General features: G+C 46.4%; 1 protein-coding gene across 4 annotated transcripts in view; it reads left to right on the top strand.

The window, feature by feature from the left end:
- The window catches only part of SH3PXD2A (SH3 and PX domains 2A), a 258,575-nt gene that overhangs the window by 130,253 nt on the left and 101,491 nt on the right, over positions 1 to 26,831 (top strand). Inside the window, exon 1 of one of the 4 annotated variants that reach the window (XM_074831208.1) lies at positions 6,053 to 6,104. The exons of the other annotated variants lie outside the window; for them this stretch is intronic. Within the exon in view, the coding sequence (XP_074687309.1) occupies positions 6,103 to 6,104 (2 nt within the window). The 5' untranslated portion in view covers positions 6,053 to 6,102. Of the gene's footprint in view, positions 1 to 6,052; positions 6,105 to 26,831 lie in introns of those variants that run through there. 4 annotated transcript variants of the gene reach the window in all.

The raw sequence follows: 26,831 nt of genomic DNA, 5'->3' as shown, positions 1-26,831 counted from the left end.
GTCCAATAAGTCCTGGTCTCTGGCAGGATAAATAGTGTTTTTGAGAGAAGATTGAATTAATATCAGCAAACAGAGAATTTTTGGCTTTAACAAGTAAATGTTGCTTTCTGCTGTTTTTTTGTCTATCCTAATATATGCTCAGAAAATCTCCAATCTTATCTCCATTTCAGATACATTCAGTTCAGATATGCTCACATGCCAGGGAACTGTATAAGTAGAAGTAGTGACTATCAGTTTAAGAGAGCACTGACCCAAAATAGACCATTTAATAGCTTGGGGCTCTCATGGTTCTTTACAGGTATGCTGAAGAAGTTTTGCTAGTTGTGTCTGCTATTTCTTATAAGGCTTTATTTTCAAAATATCAAAGCAAATTTCTGATTCTAAATGAAGTAGGACACAGCTTTACAGAGACACATGTCAAAAACGTTTTACCTCCAGAGCAATGCAGCTAGATAACATTCAACTTGCTGCCTGCCTCATGCCGAGAGTGGCTCTGCTCTTCCAAACATTTATGCACGCGGGTAGTTTTCTACACAGTGAATAACTGTATTGAATTCAGTGGGAGCACACGTGCACCCAAAGTTATTTGTGTGTGTATTCATGTGTATGTTTGTTTGATGGGAATGAAAAATTCTGAAGAGGGCTGGGATATAAAGGAGGTTTATTCATCAGTAACCTCCTCTGAAAATCATGTTAACTCTTCTCTCTTGCCTGGAGATGGACATGTATGGAGTATGTGCACACAGGCTTTGGGGCCAACACAACAAATTTAACTTGAATTAAGTCACGAGCTTTCAAGGGATGAGGGTAGGTAAATCTGTTCTCAGAGACTCCTAAACACAGATGTCCCACAGCAAAACCAGTGGAGAGGCTCAACTGGCATGAACATTTAGAGATTTTATATAGCAGATAAATTGTGTGTGCCCTGAATGCTCTTTTTATGCATTTTTTTTAACTAATATTTCATAAAGAAAACCAAAAAGGGCTTGAAAGCAATTTAGGTATGTGTCTTCATCTGTATCTTTGAGGCGACCTTTTAGTTGTGTAGCTGTAAAATTGGAGCACCAATAGTCTCCATAAGGGAATGGAGCTGCTCTGAGGCAAAGCAATAAGCACAAGGCTATGCAGAATACCTTTCTGTGGCTGTACTTGCTGTAAAACAACTACATTTTCACTGTGGTTTGTAGGCTTCAGCTAGCACTTGCTCCACGATCAGAGGGAATTCAGCCATCAAACAAGGTTTTGCAGGTCTCTAGTATAAAGGACTAGGTCATTGTAAGCTGTCCAGTGTGTGTTGTAGGCAATTGATTTATTGTCTCCTATTTTACATAAATACATAAATCTTGTACCGGACATGAAGATTGTGCTCTGTTCTTATCTCTTGCTTTCTTTTTGCTTTCTTACCATGCTTGACTGCATCAGCTTTTCTGCCTTATATTGACTTTTTTTTTTTGGTGTTGTTTTTAACTGTCTCTGGGTTTTTTCATTATCCTTATGTCCCTTGGATATTGTTTTCTTCCTTCTCAGTATGTTCTGTCCTGCTTCCCCCAGCATTGCTACACTCATTTCTATTTGTCCCACTGGTACTGTGTAAGTTGGATTTATTTGCTCTCTGATGTATTTCTTCCATCACTTTTTCTCTTTCCCGTATCTTTTCATCCCCAGTCCCACATAAGAGATAACAGAGGGGTGACAGGAGTGTCCTGGACGCAGGTGAGATCCTGAGGCTAAGTGGGCCCTCACTGCCTTGCAGAAGTTGCCTGATGGCTGGATTTGCTGCTAGCATAGACTATAGCCAGGACAAGCTTATCTGGGGCTATAACAGAAACTGGGAGTAAACCCTTGTGCCACACATGCATCATGCTCAGGGCAAGGGTCTACCCGCACCTGTGTTAGTGGCCCTAATAATTAACCCTCAGCAATATGGGGAAACCTGCTCTTTTGCTCCACTAGAGGCAGCTTCTTTCAAGAGAAGTGATGGAAACCTAATTTGGCAGAAATAAAATCATCAAGGTCTTGTGCTGGTTTGTAACCTGTAATTTTTGTAGAACTTGTCTCTGTGGTTTGCCAAACAGAAATTCGTCATCCCTGGCCTGAAGTTACTGGGTAATTAATCTTCCATGGTGGATAAGGCGGGCTGGGTTTTCGGTCTCCAGGCATGGAGTGCTATGAGCTAACCCGCAGCACCGCTGAACCTTTTCTCTCTCCCCTACTTCTTCATTTTCCCATGACCTTAGGAAAAAAAAACTCTGCACTTCATAGGTCTTTTTTTTTTCTAAATCACACTTTATGGAACACAGTTTTAATACTGTACGGTGCGTGTTTAATGATGTCCATATGGGTTTGTGGGTACAGGAATTAAATACATAACGGTTCACGATGACATAACACGGAAATGCAACTCCCGCAGTGCTGGTGTGTAGGCTGTAAAGGGTTATTAATAAAAATGAAGGTTTTAAATAGAAAACAAGCTTAGCAGCACCGTTTTGGCCTCAGGCCCATCTCTGAGTGATGGAAAAAAAAGAGGCTGGAATATATGGTCTTTCCTCAATACATGAAAATAAATACATTTTACCACCATCGCCTGCTAAATGTTTCAGAGAGAAAGCTGCAGGCCTGATGCATGGCATCTCTCTTCAATCAGAGCCTGAGCTCAGGGAGGTCTGGAGGGGATATTTCAGCAGGGTGCAGAACACATCAAACAAATACTAAGGGGGAGATTGATGCCTTAGATTATTAAAACGGGGTAAGGCCACAATGTTTTGATTGGCAAAACCTTTCAACAGTCGGACATTAGTGTTTCAGAAGAGCAAACCACTCTGTTTGTGGGTGAGCCAGGAAAATAACAACTCACACAGTTTGGGGGAATGACCTCAAGGAAATCCCATCCCATCTTGTAACCAGAGTTGCTGCATCAGTAAGCCAAGGAAATTACATAATGCACCAATTAATATTATGGACAAACAAAAGCAAGTTTACTCTTCTGTGTCCTATCTGCAGTTGTCCCAAACCTTTTGTTTTAAGTCTTCAGAATAAATGCGACAGCAGTGGATGATGTGCTGAGCATCTCCCTCTGAAGATGTTGTGTCTGAGACATCTCTCACTGATTTCCCACCAGTGTTTAGTGACAGTAAGTGTGTGGGCAGCACCAGCACAAACTGAATGTGGTCCTTCTTTTGGCTGGTTCTTTACCCAACATTTTTGTTGCAGTTTGAGATGGTCCCAGAGCAAAACACATAGATCTAAATGCACCCAAACTAATTCTAGAGTCTGTGTCTTGGGATTTTCCACATTGCAGTCATGTCTAAGCTACCTCCAGATTGTAGTGCAGGACAAGATTAATGCTTCATAGCAGTTGCATGAGGGTCAGGACATGCCAGAACCAAAAGTGATCCTGCCCTGCTTCCAGTGTTGTGAAATCCCAGTACTCCCAGTGGCATCTCTCTGCTCCTCCTGCAGTCCCTGCTCTGTCTGCTCACATCCTTCAGCTCCAGCACTCACCTCAGCCCATCCTCGCACCTCTGGATCCCGGCAGATGGCTTTCCCCAGCAGACAGCCATGGAGGATGCAGTGGGAATGCAGGAGGAATAAGACTTTCCTGCTTTATTGGGTGCTGTCTGGGGCAAATTCCCACCGTCTGCTAGTTCCTTGGTGCCTGCAAGACACAGATATTGTTAGCTCAGTGGCTTCTGTCCAACCACCAGATAATTCAGCAGAGGAGACCTTGGCCTGTTGTATGGAATTGCGATTCATGCTGAATACACAACATCGTGTTTTTTCCCACCTGACCGTAGCCAGGACAGTGAACAGAAATGTGGGAACATGGGACAAAATACTCTCCCTGCACGCCTGGTCCTCTGCTACTGAGTTCACCCTTCAACCTGGCTTGAAACCAAGATCCTCCTCTAAAAATTGATTAGAAAAACTACTCCCTGCTCATGTTCTGCCAGAGAGGTGGCTGGGCTGTGTTGCACAGGGCATGCTTCCACCCCCTGCTCCCATACTCTGGGTCATCTCAGGCATACCTAAAGCTTTTGGAAAATGGTATTATGTCTATTTTTCCAAATTTCTTGGTGCTGTCAGATGTCTGTTGTTTGTCTTCTGAAACTGATCTTTTCAAAAATAGGTATTATGTCCCTTTAAATAACACAAACCACATGGGAATGGGATTATTTTTGTCCCTAGCTGCCTATAATCTATCTTTTTTCTTTTTTAGTGAAACCAGAATCTTCCCAGGGATTGTTCCTAAGAATATTACTGAAAAGAAAGTGTCGTGTGAATCATACAGCAGTAGTAATGGCAATAGTACTGCACTGCCCTTCTATAGAGCTACCTCACCATAAACCTTGAGGTACAAGCCAAACATGAACCCACTCTCTCAACTTGACTGTGAAGTACAGGTTTTATTTTAGAACTAGGGAAGCAAAAGTACAAAAGTAGTCTTGAAAGGTCACCAAGGCTGAAACAGGAGCCACGAGGTCTGAACTCTAGCTTCTGTTGTGACTCTCAGCATACTTTCCATTATTTGCCTCTGTAAACATCACTAGCGCATCAGCAGTTTGATTTGCTGAGATAAAACTCCCTGTATCGCAGGAGTGGGTCAACTTCCATATCAATTTTTGGAAAATGCTATATTTGAGGAAAATGCAGCAAAGAAACTTCAAACTAGTTTGCCCTAGGTTACAGTAGGACTAGGATTCAGGATGCCCTTAAATTCTCTGCTTCAGCCACTGGCCCTCCAGTCCTCCAAACAAACAAAGACTCACCCCTTGCTTGTAAGCATGTGAAGGGGGATCTTTAGCTCAAGATCAACCTCACCTTGTTGTCTTCCTACCCCAAACTGTGGTGAATTACCTCACCTAAAGTCCCTCTCCTGAGATGAACAGCAGATACCTGTGCAGAAGAGACACAAAGACTAGTCCATGCTTTTTCATACGCCAGGACAGCACAGAGAGCAGGATGGGCTGTAGCGGTGATGTGGATGAAGCAACCGCTTTCATGCACAGACTCTGCCCCATGTCAGTTGTGGAAAGGATCAGTGTGAGCGTGGAGGAAGGGAGGAGGGCTGATGGTTCCCTGGGTCTCCTTCTTCTTCCTCAACCAAATCTCTGTAAGTACTGGGAGCACAGTCTGCTGTAGAAGAATAAATTGCTCAGGAGCCTACACTCTATTGCAGCTGCTGGCATATCAGTCTGTTCGGGGCTGCAGGCTCGGCTCCCTGTGACACTTGGCCGGATTATTCTGTCTGCAAGTCCTTGTCCAGAGTCAGCCCTGGGTGTCTCTTGATGTCCTCTGCTCTCCGCTTCAGCTGCCTCCTCCACTGTTTGTCCTCTGTGTCCCTTATTGCAGCGTTTCCTGATAGTAGCTTGTGTTGGAGATGCCCCCAGCCCCACGGGGCTGTTTGTGCAGGGAGATTTGGCTGGGGCTGTTTGAGCAGTCAGGCAGCTGTGTAGTTTGGAGCTTGAGCAGAGCTTTCCAGGTCCGACTTACCTCCCCAGGCTGGTGGAAGAGGGATGTGTCAAAAGTGCATTGTCCTTCCCACTGGCTTTGTTCTCCCCTGCCTGTCCCATCTTGTTTCCCATCCCTAACTCTTGTGCCTGTTGACTTGGGAGCTAACATGAGCACATCTGCCTTGGATAGACCTTTAACTGCCTGACCTCCCCCTCAGGAGCTACTAAGAGTTTCCATTGGTGTGTGCTCTGTTACCCACGCCATCCTGGCCCTTGTTTCAGTGCATCTTTTCCTCCCGCAGGACCCTTTACTGCTCTGTGCCTCCTCACTAGATTTTGCGGTCACCAAATGTGTGGTCTTTCCAGCAATTCATACCGTGCAGCAATCTGACCGAAGGCCCCCTGCTCTGTCCTCCTCTGTGGCCACTGGTGCTGAAGATAGACCTTGTCCTATGCAGAGCTGTCCCTGAACGTGCCCGTGCCAGTGGGTGAGAGAATGCGCCCTTGCATGTAGCTTTTGTTCTCAGTGTACAACCCACCTCCCAGAGCAGCAGATAAACACAAACAGCCTTTTTCTGCTGTTTAATAAGCAAAGCGGAGCAGTTCTGAGCCGGTTCTTTAACAGCAAGGGCATCTTCACGTCCTGAGCCTCATGTAAGTAAATCTGTCATCAGGCTTTAGTCTTTCTTTTGTATAACTTTATGTAGCAGCTCGTCTTAAACTTGTAAAGATGTTTTCTGGGAAATTATGTGTGGGAGGTGGGCAACTCCTTCCATGTATTGCCAGCTAATCCGTAATACTCTCCTTTATCATAATAAATGAGGCAGGTTTCTCAAAAGCAGTATCTTGTGCTGTTCTTTTATCTCTTTTCTTTTGCTTTAAGTCTGGAGATGGGGTTCTGCCCTGGATGTGCTTTAAAGCACAAAATGCAGAGCCAGGACTCCTGGCTTCTGTCTTGAGCACTGGATACTCATGGCTGTACTAAATCCTGCTTGCACGGTACCTTTGTGAACTGGAAGGGGCTTTAGGTATGCAAAATACTGTGTTTAGCCATAAATGTTATTAAATGTAAAGGAGGAAAAAAAATGTGCCACAAAATGTCCAAGAAACCAGGAAACTGGAACTTTTTCCACTCTTCACCTTGGGAAATAGAAGAACTTTTACATCCCACCGGTGCCTTGCTGTCCCACTTTCCCAAAGTACTTTGTACAAATGAAAGCTCAAGGTCTTTGCAGATTCTCGGGACAAAATGTTTTGCACCCCCTGGGATCCATCATCATTTCACACCTCTTCTCTTCTGTTGAGCCATGACCCCCCTCCTCCAGCCTGGTAGGTGGCACAGGAGATAACACATCATCCCTGTGGAGGAAAACTAGCACAAACGTATCTTGGAATTTGGCAAAGCACGGCTCTCTGCAGCAGGGCTCATCTCCCCTTTAATGGAAATTAAGTTTCTAAATCTTTTTGTCTTTCCCTCCTTCTCAGTTTTACTGTGTGCTCTGGGGTGAAGTTTTGTCATGCTACATTTATTTCTCCTTGCCAAGACCTTCTTTATAGCCTTGATTTAAAATAAGTCCAATCAGACACAGTGGAAGGCCGTCATATTCCACTGCTGGGGATGGGCTTTGGCATTTATCTTTTTTCCAAGGATAACAGCACATTCGTGTTTGTGTTCTGTGTGTGTCTTGGGCTTACACAAAAACTTAAGGATCTGATTCTGGTGGGTCATGCTGGCAGGTGTCCAAACCCCGTAAATCTGGTCACTGTGCTTTTCCAAATGTTTATTGTGCTGTTTAAGCTTTTATGGGCTCTTGTGCATATTACATATGGTCTGAATAAATGTAACGCAGTATTACTGTGCTTAGCTGAGATGCAGAAGAGCCTCCAAGGGGATCATTAGAGCTGGGGCAGCCATTGCCGGCATTTGGAGATGAGTTTCTTGGTTGAGCTTTCCCGTGTTGGTGACTTCAGCCCTGTTCTGTTGGTTTTTAAATGCCACTTGATCTGAGGTTGCAGGGTGGAAATAAGAAGCAAAGAGTTGCAATTTCTTGGCTTCAGTCCAGGATTCTTGCAGCAAATCTCCCCTTTCTGAAACTCTAGGACTGGATTTTGCACGTATTTGCTGTATTTCCTCTGTGCTGCTGCTGTGGCAAGCTCTGCTCTGTTGCCAGTGGCGCTCAGGAGAAACCTTCAAGGAATCATAGTGGGGCAAAAGTCACCTGCATTGCTGTAAGTGAGGAAACAACTACAGACTCCATCTAAGAGCCAAGGCAGTGTTGCTTCTTCAGATAGATGGCAGAGGATACTCCCTGCCCCTCCGAGCCTACAGCTTCTCTTTGATCCTGGAGATCAAACATGAGCTAGCCAGACTGAGCCAGCCAGACTCCAGCTGGTGAGAGAAGGGGCAGAAACAGGCATTGTGTTTGAGGGACGGCAGTGAGAAAGTGGTACCTGGCCCAGGCCACTTCTTCCTCTCGTGACGTAGCCCCAGCAGCGTGCAGGGAGTGTGCATGCTGCTGGGAGAGTGCCATGGTCCTGTTGCTTCACACCTTTGCTCTCTTCTGTCCCAACTGCATTGAGGAAAGAAACTGCAGAGAAAATCCAGCCAGGCTTTAGCCAGCCCTAACTTTACAGCCCTTGCTGTAAAAGCAGTCAAGTCAAGACCTTGGGACCTTCAGAGAATGTCCTGCAGTTCAGCTGTGGGTTTTCTTTCACTTGGCCAGTTGGCCTTCTGCTCCAAGCTCTCCTTCTAGCACCGTCACTTCACTTCCACCGCTAACCACACTGGGCCCAGAAAAATAATGGGCTTGTAGTTGAGCTTGCTGCTAACACTGGCTTTCTTCAGCTTGGGCTTTCTGCTCCATCGCCCCTGACCTGTCTGGCTATTCAGATTGCAAGTTTTGGGTCAGAAACAAGGAGGTTTGTGTTTTTGCAGCAGACATACAGGCCCTCATTTGGGTTGGCCATTAGGGCTGGTGTAACATATACCATCAGTAATTGCTCTCTTCTGAGGGACATGCTGAAATAGTGAAGGCTTCACAGAGGCACGGGAGAGGGATGGAGGAGGCAGATGGACGTGGGACTGGGAGGAATGGGGGGAGGGCCAGAAGCACTAGGAATGCAAGGTTGTCCTTTGTCTCTGGAGAGCTGAATTTGACACTGCAAAATCTATTCTGATTGCTTTTTACTTCTTAGTTTGCTTTTTACCGAGACTAAAATTCAGATATCCTCTCTGTGTTGGCTCAAATATTGCACCAGTGGAAAAATAGCTAAAAAAGAAAGAAATGGAGAAAATGTGCATTTGCAGCTGGAGCTAGAGTGCTTCTGTCTATAAAAATGGATGGTTTTCTCTTCCTTCCCCATTGCTTTAGGCTGAGGATTAAAATGTGGGTTACTGCTGGCTATGCTGAGATAGGAGCAAAACCTCAGGTAACTACCGTGACTACATTTAGATAATTCCTTTTGCTAGGTACCTGATGCTGGATGCCACATGCAGGAAGAAAAAGTGACAGCGCATACTGCAATCTACTTGGGTGTGAAAGTGTTGATGTTTTAGACCCTGCTCCTCAGGAGCATGGGGACACTGAACAGCATTGAAGTGTTTTGACACCTGAAAGAAGGAGGGAAAGGAAAGAGGGCATCTGTTGGGTTTGACAGAACCATTTTGCTCCATATAGAGCTTTTTCCTATGACCTCTAAAACATGAATACGTTAGATGCAAGGTCATTTATGGAAGAAATCTCTTCTGCTGTACTCTTCTCTCTTTGACCTTGAAGCTATTAACATCTCTTGGGTTAAACAGAGACACAGGAAGGATAAATGTAAGCAATGGGTAGCACTAACACTCTGGTTGTGATGGGCTACAGCTTGCATGATGCCAACAGTTTCACTTCACCCTGGCCAGTTGAATTGGGAAAATAATAGGAAAATAATTGTGGCATGCAAATGGCCTGCCAAACCCAGCATGCACCTGAAGTTCTCCCTGTGACATGCTGTGAGGACTTTCCTCAGGCTGCAGTGAGGGAGAGGCTGTGAACCACCTCCCCACAGGGCACCAGCAAAGTCCAGCACTCAGGGAAGATCCTGCAACAAACTCTTGGTTCTTGCTGCAAGGGTGGCTGCGTGATGTTCAGCACAGCAAGCAACCTCTTAGGGGTTGTATAACATTACAAGGCAGACACCATGTGTGGTAACACTGTTGATGTCAGCTGAGTTACGCTGGGGATCAGTTCTTAGGTTTTTTTGGAGGTAAGAGGTGGAACAGTTTATTACTCAGCTTTGCACCACGCTGCGGCGCTCATCCTGCTTTCCGCTGCTGCACTTCTGTTGTTGCTGGTGCTGCTTTGACCTGCAGGAAGGGTTTGAACCTGCCCGTGCAGAACTCACAGAAACAGAGGTGTTGCAAAGTGCTGACTTGGCAGCTCAGAAACCTTCTCTCTCTCCTTGCTCAGCCCACTGACTCCTCAGCAGGCTATTCCCATTAAAAGCTACAATGCTAATTCCACTTCCATGTGCAGCTGCTTCCCAAAACCTGTGGTTGACCCTGCTTTTTCTGGAAGGGAAAAAATAATGGTGACTGTGAGCAGAGAGACTGAGATGAATGTTATCTGAATCTGAGGTGGACTCAGGACGTGGGATTGCAGCAGCAGGTTTTGCCACTGGAGCTGATACTTGAAAACAGGTTTTAGGGGGATCCATTTATCGGATTGATTGTTCCCAGGTTTGGAAAGTCAGTAGTTTTGAAAATGGAGAGCGAATTCCAGAGTCTTGGAGTGTTGCAGCCACTTTTGAAGTGTTGCAGCCACTTGATCAACTACTATATGAAGATGTTTAAAAGTGTGTTGCTAATGGGAAATGCTGTAAGGCCTGAATAGATCCCAGGGTGTGTGACAGCACACAGAACTGGGGGACACCTTGAACTAATTCAGTATTTTAAATATCTGGGACTTGCCTGTCTGTAACGTTGAGAGAATAGGCTAAATTCATCCAACTTTCCTGAAAATAACAGGCTTTACTGGGAGCCCACCTGGCTATTTGGCTCCATCAGAGCTTGGAGGTTCTGACAGGGAAACTGCCAAAAGTGTGGAAGGTGCCATTATGGTCACACAGTTTGTTGGCAGCTTCCTTTCGCCTGCAATATCTATCCATGCCAATTATCAGCGCTGCCACGTAGGCACCGTACTTATGTCTCGAGCACATCTGAGAGCAGGGGAGTAGGTGGAAGAGAAGTGGCATAGAGAGGGCTTTTTGCTGGAATAACCCACCAGCTTCCCTTTCTCTGCCCCTCTGTCAGACAGGCTCAGCATGGGATGCTGAAACCTGAAGCCTGGAGTGACATGCTGCTGTTTCAGCCACTTGGGTTCTCCTCAGTTCTGCGTAAAGGCAGGAGTGAGGGCAGAGGGTCTGAATGCAACCATGCGGTGTGTTCCCTTAAGCCATTTCCAGTTACTCTTGGGCTGCTTAAAGCAATGTATTCTTTTATTATCATTTGAAGATGTTCATCCCCAGCCACTTGTTTCTGCCTGCTGCTTCTTTCTCCTAGCTCGGATTTCTCCACTGGCTGCCCACATGAGAAGGAATGGAAACATTAATTTGCTGCTCTGCAGCACAGAGAGGACATGAAGGAGTATCAGGGGATGCAGCGGATCCACTTTTCTGGGAGATGTGCTTGGAGAGGAGCTCTCAAAGTGGAAAGAAGCTGGTTTTGCCAGCAGAGTCCTTCTGTGTCAAGCACGGGTGGCTCTGGGGCTCCCACCTCTTCCACTCTCACACTGGATGTTGAATCAGCTGTTTGTGCAGCCCGGCACAGTGCAGGGGACAAACCCTCTGGCAGAAGGGTGGGAAAGGGGGACAAATAAAGGATTTACAGTGGGTATGGTTGGTTTGTTTGCAGATAGCCTGCTGCAGGCTTGTGCTCACAAGGCAAACCAAACCACCAGAGCTGCTCTTAGGCTTTCCTCCCTGTAAGTGCTTTGCTGGTGGGTCCCGCTGCAGGCGTCAGGAGCTGGGGGGGAAGAGGATGGCAGGGGCGGCCTGCTCCTGCGTGCCTCCTTCCTCTGCATGTCCCAGGGCTGCAACCTTGCCAACCTGCAGGGAGAGGGGAGGGAGGGGGAAATGGGGTGACAAGAACAAACTTCCTGCAGTGGAGCCAAGCGTGAGGGCCAATTCTTATCACAAGAAAACAGCCCTGATGGGGGCAGCCAGAGAGGAGCCTGTCCCGCTTTCTCGAGCCCCTTGCCCTGCAGCTCGCCCACAGCACAGGAGCCTCGCTGACTCCAGCATGTGGCCCTGACAGCTTTGCCTGCCGATACCCATGCACCTGGGAAATACAAGGGCTCACGGCTTGGCAGCGCTGAGGGAAATGCCATCCAAGCCACATGACAGGGAGAGGCAAGTTAGCACCAGGCTGCCCAGAAGCACAGCTGCCCGTGGAGCAGCTCCCGCTGCTGCAGGTCTTGTGTTGGGAAAACTGAACCGTGCCTGTTGGGGAGCTTGTCGGGCTGTGTGTGCTATGGTGAGTAGCTTCACCTCCTGCCTGGGCTACGTCTGATGTGCACTAGCCAGGTTTTGGCTTCTTGGACAGGACCCTGCTCTCCTCCAAAAACCAGAGGCTAACACGCAGGGCTGACCCTATCCAAATTTTGTCTCAACACACTTCAGTCATTATTCATGTCTCTGGTGTTAAGTGGAAGCAGGTGGGAGAGTAACCCCCTGCCTGAGGGGCAGGTTACACAGGAGCTAGAAAGTGAATTGTGCTGCTCCCACTGAAGGCAGAGCAGTCCCTGCATTGCATGGTCCCGTGTTGCTAGTCTAGGGATGGACTCCCCAAAAGGCTCCTTAGCTCTAAAAGGAGAGCATGGTGCCACAGTTGGAGTGTGTAGCAGCAACCTCAGTGTGAGAGTGGCAGCGCCTGGGCTACCTGGGCAAGGTGGTAGAGACACTGCCTGCACGTCACTGCTCCCCAAGCCTGAGGAGCAGTGGATTGTCCCTAGGTCCTCTTCTATGAACCTTGCTGACTGAAGATGGCTCTGGAATCCAAGGTCTGTAACATTTACTGAACTAATATCACTTGAAGGCAAATGCTGTGATATCTAATGTGACTCAGCTGCTGCCATTGGATCCCCCCTTGATGAACACCTTGTCTCTTCTATTGCTTTTTTTTAATTGTCCCTTCATTCCAACAGTTATTCTTGTAAGTGGTGACACAGCTCATTTGGTCTCCCAGCAGATCCAGTGTAGGGCCACCCAAGAGCACTGCTTATGAGCCTGAGGTGTGGGTGGACCTTGGTGTCCTCCAGGAGCAGTGTTAGGAGAGGGCTGATCTCATGAGTGCTGCTGCAGGGAGGACTCGTGAGAAGAACAGCATGAAGATCAGGAGTGTGAAGGCTGTATTCTTGGAGACCATGTGACGGGATGAATTGGACCCTTTATGCCAGCAGGAGGACTCACCAGTAGGGAAGGAACAGCTTATTTTCCCAGCCTTGCACAAGCTCTTTCAGTGTGTCCTGTCCTCCTTGCAGACCACATTGAGACTGCAGTGAAATTGAGTTGGTGTCTAGTGTCTCCCTCCCATCTGTGGTATCTGTTTTATGGAGAGCTTCCCCTGGGAGAGGCCATTTCACTCTGACACCCTGTTCTTCACTAGCAATGGCTGGCACAGCAAACTGGGCTCCCAGCAGGGTGGGCAGGGCTTCACCTGTCCAGTGTTCTTCCCTTCCCAGAAAGCCAGGAGAGGGACTTCTCAGCACTCTTCATCGTGCTGGAGGGCAGCCAGGGACGTTAACAGGCATGTCCACCCCTTGTCCACAAAATGCTCCATGTTCAACATTGCTCCAGAGAGCAAAGGTTTCTGGCTGGTTTTCACAGAAAACTTATCCGAAAGTCCATTATGTATCAAAAACTACTAGATGCAGGGAATAATATTTTGGTTTTGTGTGTGTGTGTATATACGTGTAGATGTGTACAGTCCTACCACAGCCATAGCTCACCATCCCTATATCTAACTTTCTATTTAAAAATGAATGGCAACGCTCGCGCTTCATAGGCAACCTGCAGATCCGCGTGGCCAAAAAACCTCACCAACAAGACACGCAAACTTAAAATTTTTAAGGTTTGCACTTCGTGTTTTTTGCAGAACTCTTCTACCCTCTTGCAAAGCCGTATTTGTTGCATGGCTTGTTGCAGCCTGTGTAAGTAGCTCCGCTTGATGACAAGGTCATGGGAAGGCCCTGTCTTATGGGCTCTGCAGGCAGCTACTGCCACGTCGTGGAGAAATGATGCTTTACATGCATTTACTGTGCCGCCAAAAGCACAAGCTGAGCGGGAAAAAAAATGCCTTTGGTTTGTGTGGATGTTGGACACAGTGGCATGTGCGTTCTGCTCTCTCTGGGGATGTGCCCTGCCTCACCCCCTTGCCATGCTCGTCTGGCAAAGTTGACTTTCCCTTGGCTCTCGTGTCTCCCAGAGCAGGAATTCTCCAGACAACAGTGGGAAAGCTGTGACATGTTGCTATGAACAGATATGAAATAGCTTTTCCACCTGGCTTCTTATTAGGTGTTACAGCCCTATCTTTTTCCGTTGGTCTTATGATAGTCATTTTTTTGTATTTAATAATGTTGCATCTAAGACGTGACGAGGGAATGGGAAAGAAGTAGACTTGCAGTCTTGGACATTAATACTAACGACTCCAGAACCACACCTGGATCAGGCATTTCTAAGCATATGGAAGAGATTGAAGATTATCTAATTGTGTCTTTAATACTTGGTACTGGACTGAATCATCTCCCCAGGCCTGGGAAGCAGTACTGATCACCAGGCTCTCCTTGCTCCCGCTCCACTAATCTAGAGAGTCAACTTGGAAAGGGAAGCCTTTCTCATCCTCGGTTTTGGCTGTGCCGGGGCACTCGGCATGGTTTCAGTGTGGAAGGTGTCACTGGCTTGCTCGTGTTTTTGGCTGTGAAAGTCAGAGTGACAGCTCTTACAGCCAGATTTCATGCGTGATCCTGTTAAGGGAGTTGTCAGCACCTAATCCGGGTGTTTGCTGTCTTCCAAATAGTATTGCCAGTACATTGTATGTGCAGCCTGACACACTGTATATTAATCCAGGTTTGGGCTTGCTTGCTTGACCCAGGAAGGATTAAACCCCACCCCACATCTGCTGAGGCTCCTTTGGGCTGCTGCTTAATCATACTGATGCTCCTTAGCAAAGCTCAGAGAAGGTCTTTTCTTCCACAGCTTCCCATGTACAGCTCTTCCCTAGGTGGAAGGGACTGCTCCTGCTTGTGCTGTATGCTTCCCATCCCTCCCTCCCTCCCTCCCCAGCACAGTGATATCTGCAGACCACGTACAGTCCTTACAGGAATCTGGCAGCCAGCAGCTGATCAGCTCTGAGCCAGGCTGAGTTACTCCCTGCCAGGCCCTGCTCCTGCCTTGCAGTAAGACGAACAGATGTCCACGTTGCTCCTTTTAACCCAGAGTGGAGAGCAGGTTGGAACCACAAAGCCTTTGAAGAAGGATGGAACAAGGACAAATTTCCCATCAGAGCTCTCCAAATGCTGCTCTGAAGGAAAATTGCTCTTCATTTGTGGGTGAAATGGAAGACTGAGTGCAAGGGCAGGAGTGGTGCAGAATAAAGATTTAAGCAGTCAAGTAAAGGAAGGAATGACTGCTTCTGGAGGAAGGGGAGAGAGGCCTGGGACCTCCTTAACCTGATTTAATCAAGCGACTTCTGATGTTTTACAATTGCAAGCAACCATCCGACCCAGAGCTGGGCAATTTGCAAGCCACAGAGTTATGAACTATTGGTAAAATGGTCTTAAGAGAAAAATACATTTGCAATTATGAACTGAAAAACCTGAACAACTGCTCTTGAGGTTTTAGAGCCATGTCTGGCTGCTGTAGGGAGACTTGGGGTCTCTGCCCTTCTCACGGCCTCCCACCAGTCAGCAGTGCCCAGAACAGTTCCCAGCCAAGCCCCCTTGGGCAGTGTCTGCCTTGGCCACAGGGTGCCTCCTCACAGGAGAGGAGCTGGGGTTGCAGGACCTGGGCAAGGTGTATCTTTACCCTATGCAGGTGGGTCAGTGACCTGGGAAGGGGGGAGAAGCTGGGAACAGCCCCCTGCAGTGGAGATGCTGAGCCAGCCTGCGGTGCTGTGGGCTGACCAGGCTCTGATTTGAGCCATCTGCCTGTGGTCCCCCGGGCCTGGGAAGAGAAATTTCCTCAAAGCTTCTGAGAAGAGGCACCAGTCTCAGTCCAGTCACTTGAATCCATTAAATTTGTACTAACTGGTTTGTTCTCAGAAGTGCTGAGCATTCCTGGCTGTGGCAGGGGCTTCCCTTGTTGCAGTGCCAGCTTCAAACAGGATGTGCCTGGGCTAATTGTTTCTGGATTTGGCCACGTGGAGTTTTCTTTCTTTTCTGGGAAACTGGCTGGTTTTGTGCCTGTGGTATTTGCAGAACGACGACAAACCCCCCTTGCTTCTCCATACTGCCTGCCCGCTTAAGGTGCTGTTCCCTGGAGATGTCCTTTTTCCCTTTCAAGGCTTTTGATGTGTTTTCCCATGTTAGAAAATCCAAAAAGGCAGCATGTGAAGCCGGCTGGGGCCAGTGAGTGTTGCTGGGGGCGGCAGCTTTGATCCTCGGTGGGAGTTTTGCAATAAACTTGATCATGCATTTTTCATCATTTGCTCTGTGTGTGTGTGCACGCCTTGCAGGGGGTACAGGCATTAGTCCTGAAGCTGCACTCAGCACAGGGGTAAAACCCACTTGTAGTTCACTGCTGATCCAAATCCTTTGCATCCCCAGGGTAACTCCGCCTCGAGTTACCCTACATGAAATTTGACCCATCCAATAGCTAGGGAGCGGCTCCCATTTTTAATCTCTCTGACAGTGCCTAGTCAGGGCTTTTTGAAGAATTTTGTTGGTCTTTTTTTCCATATAAGCATTAGTTTTCTTTATCTGGAGTTTTGTACTGCCATCTGACCCATTTACTTGGAAGCCTACGAGGAGAGCTTGAGTTGGAAGAGAGCTGGGTTTGTGATCCAAGTATGAGTCTTTCACTGTTAATTATATTAGCATTTGTAATTGTATGCACATTTCTAAACTGTCATGATTGTCACATCCTTTTAAAACATGGGGCAGGACATCAAAAGGGTTATGTCTGCTCAGAGATCAGCAGAGAAGCAAGAAATTAAATTGCCTGATACCTTAGAAACTATGATGTGAGCTGTTCTGCTCACAAATCAAAAGTGACATAGGAAAAATAAGTCTGGAATTAGGCTTTTAAAGCTCATTAGCTTTCAAGATGTAATTAGCAGGAAGCAGGCTGTTTGATGGAGGTTTGCCTGCCATCACTGTTGGGTGGGCAGGCGCTCTGCGTAGCCAGCATGGTGGGAGCCTCATCAGACAGGGCTGCAGCAGGACTCATGGGATGAGTGGGAGGAAAGGGTTAAGAAGTCCTGAATTCGTATTCTCTCTCTACTGCAGATTTGCTTTACAGGAGCTGCTTCGTCTCACCGTGCACAGCTTAGTCTGTATTTTAGCTCTCAGGCCAAATCCCGGTAGACGATACCTGTGGCTGATGGGTAACACAGTCTGTGCTCTCTGATTCAGACTTTCCAAAGTCCTGCTGGTGACAGGGTAACATCATCAAGTCTGTGCTTTGGAAATACATATATTATGAACATGAAATACATGGACATATGTGTATGCTCCATCCCTGGTCCTGCCAGCTGCATGTATCTGTATACATTTGTATTTTCAAGTATTGCCAGTTTTGCCATGGCATGATCAAGCATATTGAGCCGAATACATTTCACCAGCAGACCTTTTGGAAGGCAGATGGTTTTTGCAGTTACAGAGCTCTGCTTGTCCAGGAATACTGGCAAAAGAGGTTGAAAGGACAAGGGAAATGAAAATGTTGCCTGTAATGGAATTGCAAACCTTTTGGTTCCCAGAGTGCCTCCCACCCACTGAACCCAACGTACCTTGTGCATGCTTTGTGCACGGTGATGGATCACGTCTCACAGAGTCGACAGCAAGGTCTTCTCAGTCCCAGCTGGAGAGTGCTTTCCACAGCCCTGTGCCAGCCACAGCCCAGCATCTTTCACATAGGTGCTGTCACTTTTATTCCCTATCTGTGTAAATCCTGGCAGAGCGGGTCTCACTTCACAGACAGTGCCTGCACAGATATTGCCACTGTGCAAGTAGGAATTAATCATGCCTGGCCTTCATCGGAGTGAGAAGCATCACCTCCGAGAGCAGCTGGAGGGTGCTGGGTGCCGCGGGTGCAGCCGGCAGAGGGAGTGTGGACCATTGCACACTGTCTGCTTGTCTCCTATGAAATGCAGCACCCTGCAAACCGGCCTCTTTCTTCCCTTCTCTCAGCAGACTGCTAAGTAGGAACAGAGCAATGCGATAACAGATTGTTTATTATGGAAACATGCCACTTTTAGTAGATTTACAAGCAGTTTTGCAGAGCTCCTGATCACTCTGTATTTTTGTTTTTAGTCCGTTACTCATCTTGATACATCATTGGTATATGTCTAACTGTGGCTGTAAAAGACGCTAGTGGGGACACGATGGGGCCAAAGCATGGGAGATAGAAAGCAGCTGTCAGGCAGCATTTCTTCCAGGGGTTTGAGGAGTACCAGCAGGCTGTGTCAGCTCAGCAGTGGCTGTTTCTCAGTGACTGAGACTACACTCAGACTTCTTTGTAGTTCCTTCAAGGCCGCATGGTTTAGCGGCTGCACAGATGGTTGCATTGCATTTAGAGCAAAGTGAAATAACACTAGTTCCTCCCATCCTCTGCTGCCTCACCCTGAGAAATTAGCAGCCTCTTTTGGGAGCTACTAGTCAAAATCCCAGATCCGAACACCTCCGGACTTTCAGCAAAGTTTGAAACCAGTTCAGGAGCTGAATTTCAAGTCTACTTTTCCTGTGCCAAAACCCCCAGAGCTGAATACCTGGGAACTATGGAGGTGGGTTAACTCACGGACCAAATACACTCTTGAGCTTTTCATTGTCTACCTCTAATGCATCAGCTCTCCCAAAATAATATGTCTAGCATGGTTCATACTGCAATCGCTGCTGTAATCACCACTGAAACCTGGATAGGTTAGAAATCCATATGTGGATCTGTGTCTGGGTGAATTTGGCAGACAAAAAGCAGTCCCCAAAAGGCAATTTCTTCCTATCAAATCATCTGCCAATTTTAACAGTTTTGATTTATGCTTTTTAAGGTTACTGAGCTCTTGCTGAAAGAGTTGAAGGCCATCTCCACTGACGCTGCTATTGAATGAGCCACCTCAGGAGCAGGACTGGCTTCCAGATCACAGAGTAGCTGGGAGCTTGTATCTTTTACATGTGAGGTTTCTCTGCCTGTCTTGTCGGTCTCCTGCACTTCCTTAGCTCAAGCAAGTGCTTCCAATTACAGGAAACTATATGTGACATTCATCACTCATGGTCAGGTTTTGTGCACTGTAGTTTTAAGCGGAGGGGGGTACAAGTGTTGCACTTGTACCTGCTCCTTTACCTGCTGCTGCAACCTAGGGTAGAGAAGAAATATGCCATGTAGGTATGTAACCCTCCTGGTTTCTTTAATGAAAGTTTGCTTTTGGGGTTGGTTTTCCTTTTTTTTATTTCCTATTTTTTTTTATTTGCCCCTCAAAGAGGAAATTGATTAGGCCAGTTGGAACTATACGAGGGCTGTTTTGCATGGGGAAAACCAGAGCAGGTGAGCAGTTCTTGGAACTGCTTGGACAGTAGATGAAAGCATGGAGTAAGAGACCAACAAGAGAGTTTACTGTAGAAAGTCTGGCTGAGCATAGCAGTCTGGAAAGTAGATCATCCTTCTGAAAGGCACAAAGAAGAAAAATAATGGCTCCAGGTTCATCCCTTGTGTAATTCTTTTGAAGTTAGTGGCTTACACCAGGATGATTTAACCCCATTAATTTTAATGGGTCACTGCAGTGTCCCAAGAGTTGCTTTTTGCTATGCTCCATTCTGAGACAGAGATAAAGCAGAACCTTGGTGTCTGGGCTTGAACCCAAGCTTGGTGTCCCCATAGGTCTGGCTTGGGCCTGTCCATGTTGCAGCTGACTCCAGTTGGAGAGGGAAGAGGATGCAGGAGATGATGATGTGTCTGAGTCCCTGTCCCGTGACAGCTGGGTGCTGCCAGGACTTCGTCGTGAGCCATAACCTGCCTGAAAAGTGATATCTGGTCTGAAAACCAAGGGTAGCCAGGCTAAGAGTGCTCACTCAAGTTAACACTGACCCTCACCCTGCTGCGGGTCAGCTGATCCAAAGCAATTAGCACAGGAGAGAGAAGGAGGTGTGGAGCAGTGTGTCAAAGAAAGGAGCCTGAAATTGAGCAGAAACCAGCAACAGATGAACCCTGTTGGGACTGTGTGGGCAGAGAGTGAAGGTCAGTGCCCTCGACACGTGACAGGGACTCAGAGGCTATGGTCAGGGACAGGGATGAAGCGCGTTTACCACCTATTGATCAAAGCAAGCTGGTCATAGCAGGAGTCAGCCATGCATAGTTAAAAAGCCCATGTATCACAGCAGGGAAAATTTAATCTACTGCCAGGAGGGGGGATGTGTGTTTGTCACCAGTTGTCAGACAGCTGAAAACGTGGCGGCGGACACAGCTGTAGTGCTTGAGCAGAAATAGTGATTGTGCCCCAACCTCATTGGGCAGCAGCATGTCAGCCCCTGCTCCTTGGAGACCTCAGAGCCTCCCTTGTGCCTCATCTCTCCATTTTCTGTGTTCCTCTCCTCGTGTGCCTCGTTCTGAGGGACATTTGTAGGAAAATAGGATTACTGTCCGATTTTGAGGGTTGCACAGCTTCTGCCTGACTCCCTGTCCTTCATTTTGCAATCATTTGCAAGTTATGCTGAAGTATTGAACAGGAAATAAGCCATGAGGAGTAGATGGATCATAACAAAATGATCTGCTAAATCTTCATGCAAATGTTCTTAGTAATACAGAGGAGGAGGAGTGGGAAGCCCCTTTTGGTGAAAGTTGGGTGGAAAGTCAGGCCTAAGCAGCCTGCTTTTGTCAAGGCATCAGCTGCTTTAGCATCTTGCAGAAGGAAGATGAGCATCGCTGTGTCTCTGGGTGTTTATCTCTTGACAGACTTGACTGTGCAGTGGGTCCAGGGAGAGGGTGCAGACATGGGTCCCAGTAGGGAAGGGTGTACCATGTGTTGCAATAAAAGTTGCTCGATAAACTTAGTGCCTTAACTTCTTCTGATACCTCCATTTAATCTCATTGGTCTATAGTCTTCTCCCAATCAGATATTGTAAGGCAACCTCTGTTAAGTCGCTTCATAGACAAAGCAGATCAGAAAATCCAACTGGATTGGCAAACTGATCCATAAAATGCTTTATAAAACAAAGATGCATTTGGCCTTGAATTATGTTTTCTGCAAAAGCAGAAGGGAGAGGAGCTCAGCTCTGGTCCTGCACTTGGGTCACAACAACCCCATGCAACACTACAGGCTTGGGGAAGAGTGGCTGGAAAGCTGCCTGGCGGAAAAGGACCTGGGGGTGTTGGTTGACAGCAGGCTGAATATGAGCCATCAGTGTGCCCAGGTGGCCAAGAAGGTCAATAGCATCCTGGCTTGTATCAGAAATAGGGTGGCCAGCAGGACTAGGGAAGTGATTGTCCCCCTGTACTCGACACTGGTGAGGCCGCACCTCGAATACTGTGTTCAGTTTTGGGCCCCTCACTATGAGAAAGACATTGAGGTGCTGGAGCATCTCCAGAGAAGGGGAACAAAGCTGGTGAAGGGTCTAGAGAACAAGTCTTATGAGGAGCAGCTGAGGGAACTGGTGTTGTTTAGCCTGGAGAAAAGGAGGCTCAGGGGAGACCTTATCACTCTACATCTACCTGAAAGGAGGTTGTAGCGAGGTGGGTGTCAATCTCTTCTCCCAAGTAACAAGTGATAGGATGAGAGGAAATGGCCTCAAGTTATGCCAGGGGAGGTTTAGATCATCTATTAGGAAAAATGTCTTCACCCAAAGGGTTGTCAAACATCGGAACAGGCTGCCCAGGGAAGTGGTTGAGTCACCATCCCTGGAGGTATTTAAAAGATGTGTAGATGTGGTGCTTAGGGACATGATTCAGTGGTGGACCTGGCAGTGGTAGGTTAACAGTTGGACTCAATGATCTTAAAGGTCTTTTCCAACCTAAATGATTCTATGATTCTATGAATATCAAAGGTTGTTCTTGCAAGCATGTGGGCCTTGGAAAGACCATATGTTCTGGTACCTAACATATCACAGTGTAATATTTACATGCAAATGCACCCTGTACATGTGTCTCTCTCTTTTGGAGGGAGAAGTGTCAGCTGTAAAGGGTGAAACTCAATTTGCCTAAGCCCAGGATATGGTTGCAATTCACCCCAAGGGCTGGAACAAGTGCTGCTGCCACTCTGCAGCACCCAAGGAGGAATTTCAACCATGCCTGTGCAAAGACAGGTGGAAGAGTCCCAGCAAAACCTCATTTCTCTGTCAGGTTATTTTAAGTAACTGCAGCAATTCCCTTCATATCACACAGAGCTTCCTGCACGGTCTTTCTGCAGCCTCTTCAATGGTAACATGGGCTGGCAGCCTGAAGGACTCCAAGTGCTGCAGGAGTCTCCGGGAAATTAAGCATCTTCCGTAGCAAATGAAGTGACTGAGATGCACAGGTGCTGCTGAAATCCTGCATGCGTGTCCTGATCCATGAGCAGCATTGCCAGCGTAAGTCTGTGCTGCAGTGTGTTAGTACAGTTCACTACCACAGCTCTGAGCTCCTGCAATCACATCCTCAGAGCACCCTACCTATGGACAATCCAATGTTTTTCCCCAGATTATGTAGTTTAGAATTTTAAGTAATGGGGAACTCTGAAAGAATTGCAAACTTTATTGAACAAAGGAGATCCTAAATATGCTGAGGAAAGTATTCGTTACTGCTCACATGCTCTGCTCAGTGTTAAATGTGAACAGACCACAGCAGGTGTGCAGGGATGTGATACAGGCTTGGAAACCCTGGAGTGAGCCGAGAGAAGGCCTGTGAGAAGAAGAGAAGAATGCAACATGATGATGAAATGCAAATATTTCTGCAACTGTGTTTAAACGCGGGATCAGGGGCCATCCAGCTGTCCATTGGTTGCTCTCAGCCAAAAGACAACAGAAGGCAATGAATGATCTCACCCTGCTCCTCTTAAATCGACAAATCTCCACAGTTGCTTAAATACCAGTTTTTCTAAGGTTATTCCTCACCAGCTGTTTGGCAAAGCCTGATGTGGGCTGAACATTTTCTTCTCTCGCTGCTTCCTCATAATGCAGGAAACCGTTCGGGTGGTTCAGATGGCCGCAGATGGGAGGTAGGACAGCCCGAATGTATTTCAGAGGTTTGAAAGTGTGTCAGCAGAAAAACCCTCTGCGTGAGGCCAGCTTTTGGGAGGATAGTGCTGACGTACAGCTTGTGGGGATCAAAGCCCAGGAGAAGCTCAAACAGGGCTGTCTTTGAAACGCTGAATCCTGCAGGTATAACATGGTGGTTTTATCTGACCTGTGAACATCTCTGACAAGGCATCAGGTCGTTAGTCTCATGCTTGTTATTGTAACATTTGCTGGAATGAAACACTGGCATTTTTAAATCACAGCTATCAAAGCATATCATAAATTGTAAGGAGTTGTTTTTCCTTTGTTTGAGTATATCCCCATGCCAAATCATTCGGTGTTCATATCTTCTAAATTGGGCATGACATTACCCATGAAAAGCTGTGACTGATTATAAAATAATTATTTTTTTAAAAAACAGAACTGCAAAAAAAATTTATATTTCCTTTAAAAATTAGTAGAAAGTGACCCTTACCTCTTAAAACAGTTCTGCTTCCAGCCTCTGATAATAACTGTGTGTTCAACTCCTGAAGTGCTAAAAAATCTTCTTTTTGTAAAGTGGAATTTAAAAGACTTGCTCAAAAGTATATATATATACACTGTGCAGTTACTCCCACCCACAACCTGATTTTCCTGCTTCTAAGAGCTGTGACACATTTTTAAGAGGAGAAGTGTATTTTTAAACCTCACGCTATGGCATGAGATGAAGGTCAGCCCAACTGAGTCTGAGTCTTTGAGGGACCGAGAAATGAAACCCCTGCCTCCACTCCTCCTTTGTGACTTTGGGCCAGGAGCTCTTTGCTCAGCTTTCTTCTTGTGAAATAGCATCTTGTCCCTGCTTCTGAGGAGAGAGATCCACCCAAGTTTCTGGGTGCTCAGCTGTGAAGATAACATGGCCACAGTTGTATTAGCAACTGGATGCTCTGAGGTCTTTCAGGTAGGGTCTGTTCCCAGCCTGAACTGCAGTTTTCATCCTGAGATGTTCCCGACTTTAAACATTGAGCAAAACTGCACCTGGAGCCACATTTGCAGCTCTCTTGTTGTCATGGCCATTATTTTTCAAGTCTTCTTTGGGAGATGGTCTTTCTTTGGAGCTGGTGGTGAGCCACAGCCCTGGGGCATGCACATGGTGCAGCCCATCTCTCTGCATGTCCTTGTGCCACGTGCTCTGGGAGGTCCGCGGCTTTCATGGATTCCTCACCTGCCCTTTGAAGACTCTCCAGGCAGGCAAAAGAGGGATCAGGGACAGGGTATAATGTTTGCAAGGGACAGGGTATAATGTTTGCATTTTGGGCTGTTTCTCCGCTGACTAGAGCAGTTCTGGGATCTGTTGGACATGAGGTGGCCTGCAGACTCTGGGGGAGTGGGGGAAGAGAGGTGGCCCAAAATCTCCAACCTTCCGTCTCATCACCATCCCAGATTTGTTTTGGTACACATAGGGCTCTAAGATTTTCGCAACATTGTTTAAAAAATGTTCTTGGGTAAAACTGGAGCACTTTTCCTTTTTCTGTGTCTTTACTGAGAAAAGGGTCTTGGCATCATTATCATGGTAAATAAATGAAGCAACTTATTCCTACTACAAAACCTTCCATTCTTCAGCATAAAACAAAGACACATAAATAACCAGCATAGGGGATGTGCCGGGCCTCTAATGTGCATGGAGTTCATTCTTCCAGACCCTTGGTTTCTTCTGGACAGTGATTTAGAAGGAAAAGCTTTTATCTAATCATGAGGTAGGTCTCTGCACAGCTCCCTAGGCACCACTAATGGATGGGATGCACAGCAGAGCTTGAAGGATTTTTATTCTAGCTGGGTATGACAGAGAGCTGAGCTTCAGGTGTTGCACACACTGTTGCTAGGTAGGTCAGAGTTGGGTTTTGTGCAGGATCCAAGATGTTTATGCAGTGATCAGAGTGATTTTGCATTACGGTGAGGTGTGTGTTATAAGGAGGGGAGGGAGGCAGTCAGCCATGGAGGGAACAAGAGGTCGAGGCTAAAGTGGAGAAGCGAGGACAGGTGGGTAGCTGGTGCCAGAGAGGCAGCGGAGGCAAAGCAGAAGGTTCCAGGAATTAGCTTCAGTTCCAGAGGATGACTGGGGAAGAAATCATTAATAAGTAGGTTATTGGCAGCAGGACACTCCATTTCATGCTCTGATTCATAATCCCTACTGCTGCATTTCATGGCTCGTGTGCCCAGATCCTAGTTTTGAATCTTGCAGTATTTTACAACGATGAGAGATTATTCAAAATAGCACTGAATTCAGACTCGGTACTGGGAGCCAAGAGCAAGGCAGACCTTTGCATTTCACATTTACAGTTGCTTTTATGCAGCATGATTGTGGTATAGTATGATATTCAATGTATCTGCTTGGCCGGACACTGCAGTGTGGACTTCAGGATACACAAACCTCCCCAGAATCTCAAGGATGCTCTTGTCATCCTGTGGTAGATGCAGCTCCGCGGGGAGGAGCTCACCACCAGGCACAGCACCGCAAGCCCCTGATAGGAAGGGCAATGTTCCTGCTGAGAGCATTGTTTCTTACCGTCCAGCTTCTGGCATTTCAGGTAACAAAGAGAGAAAATAGTGCACAAAAGCCGATTGCAGGGCACGACATTTGCAAAACCTCGTTGATATTCTGAGCTTGTGAATTACTGAGCGAGTGAGATCAACAGCCTAAAAGGAGGGGGTGTAATTCCTGACAATTGATGGCATTTTCCCTTCGCCCACATGTGATATCTATATATCAGATAAGGTGAACAGTTACAGCAGTAATTAGCTACCAGTGGCCATTTAGCTTTGAAAACATAGAGATCCTTCATGTTGCAGGCCAGAAATACCCCCGGAATCAGTGTTCATTTTGAAGGAACAAGTAATTTCTCTTTTAGATGAAATAAAAGGTCATCTTCTATAATCAGCTGAATGGATGGAAATAATTAAATTCATTAATTATGCCTCTTCACTTTTATGAACCTGGAACATGGAAAAAGATATTGGAAATACCACACACACACCCTTTGGAGATGTATGAGGTGAATTAAAAGTTAATGTCTGGACTGAGAATTGGACAGGAGTTACATAAAAGGAACAAGGAGAAGTTTACAGTTTTCTGCATGCTCAGGTCTGAAAAACATCAAAATTTGTGTCTGAACTGGACTGCAAAATTTTTGGCCTATTCAGACATTACACTATTTCATGGTGTGTGACAGCACTTCTGTGCCTTGATGCCTACAATCTGCATATGTTTTAAATGCATATGAAAATGTGGTATTTTCTTTTATTTTTCAAAGTTATTTAATGCTGGTCACATTAGAAAGTCAGTTGACATGATTTGAGATGTTTTGGGGCAAGTATATAGGCATATATTTGATGTCAGCATGATTTTTTTGATTTGTCCTTTTAACTGGGTAAGGCTCAAAAGGAAGTATTAGTATGGATTCGTACCTGTACTAGCAAAAACATCATCTGCCTCTGCAAAGTGAGTTTTAAGTTCAGTATTATAATCTACAAGTGTGTGATCAAATACCAACCAAGCAAAATTTACTAGTTTTGATAATTTTGAGTATGGGTCTATAAAACTTAGGGTATCTCTCTCCATCTCTAGTCTTGGGAATCTTATACTGGTCTAGGCTGAAATAGCTGTGCTATTTTCTTCATTTCCTTCTCAAAATGAACTGAGCACTGAGACTGAAACAACCTCTTACACCATTTTGAAGTATAGGTGGTGGTATTATTGTTATTATTATCATCATCATCATCATTTTATTGTTATTATTGTTATTGTTATTATTATTTCATACCCACTGTACAAAAAATAGCATCACCAGTCACTCATGGGGTGCTCAGTAAATCCTTGTTCACCAGGTCTGATACTTCCAAGGGTGGAGTACTCAGGGAAACTTTGTGATGCTTCTTTGCAAATGCCATGTAATTTAGGTCTTTAACCTTTTGGGGAGCAGAGAAGAGTGGGACCTGTTATTAGAGTTGGGTATTT

This window comes from Strix aluco, chromosome 7 (genome assembly GCF_031877795.1).
Source record: "Strix aluco isolate bStrAlu1 chromosome 7, bStrAlu1.hap1, whole genome shotgun sequence".
NCBI lineage: Eukaryota > Metazoa > Chordata > Aves > Strigiformes > Strigidae > Strix > Strix aluco.
The sequence above is the reverse complement of the archived record's forward strand: the minus strand, read 5'-3'. Positions and strand labels throughout refer to the sequence as shown.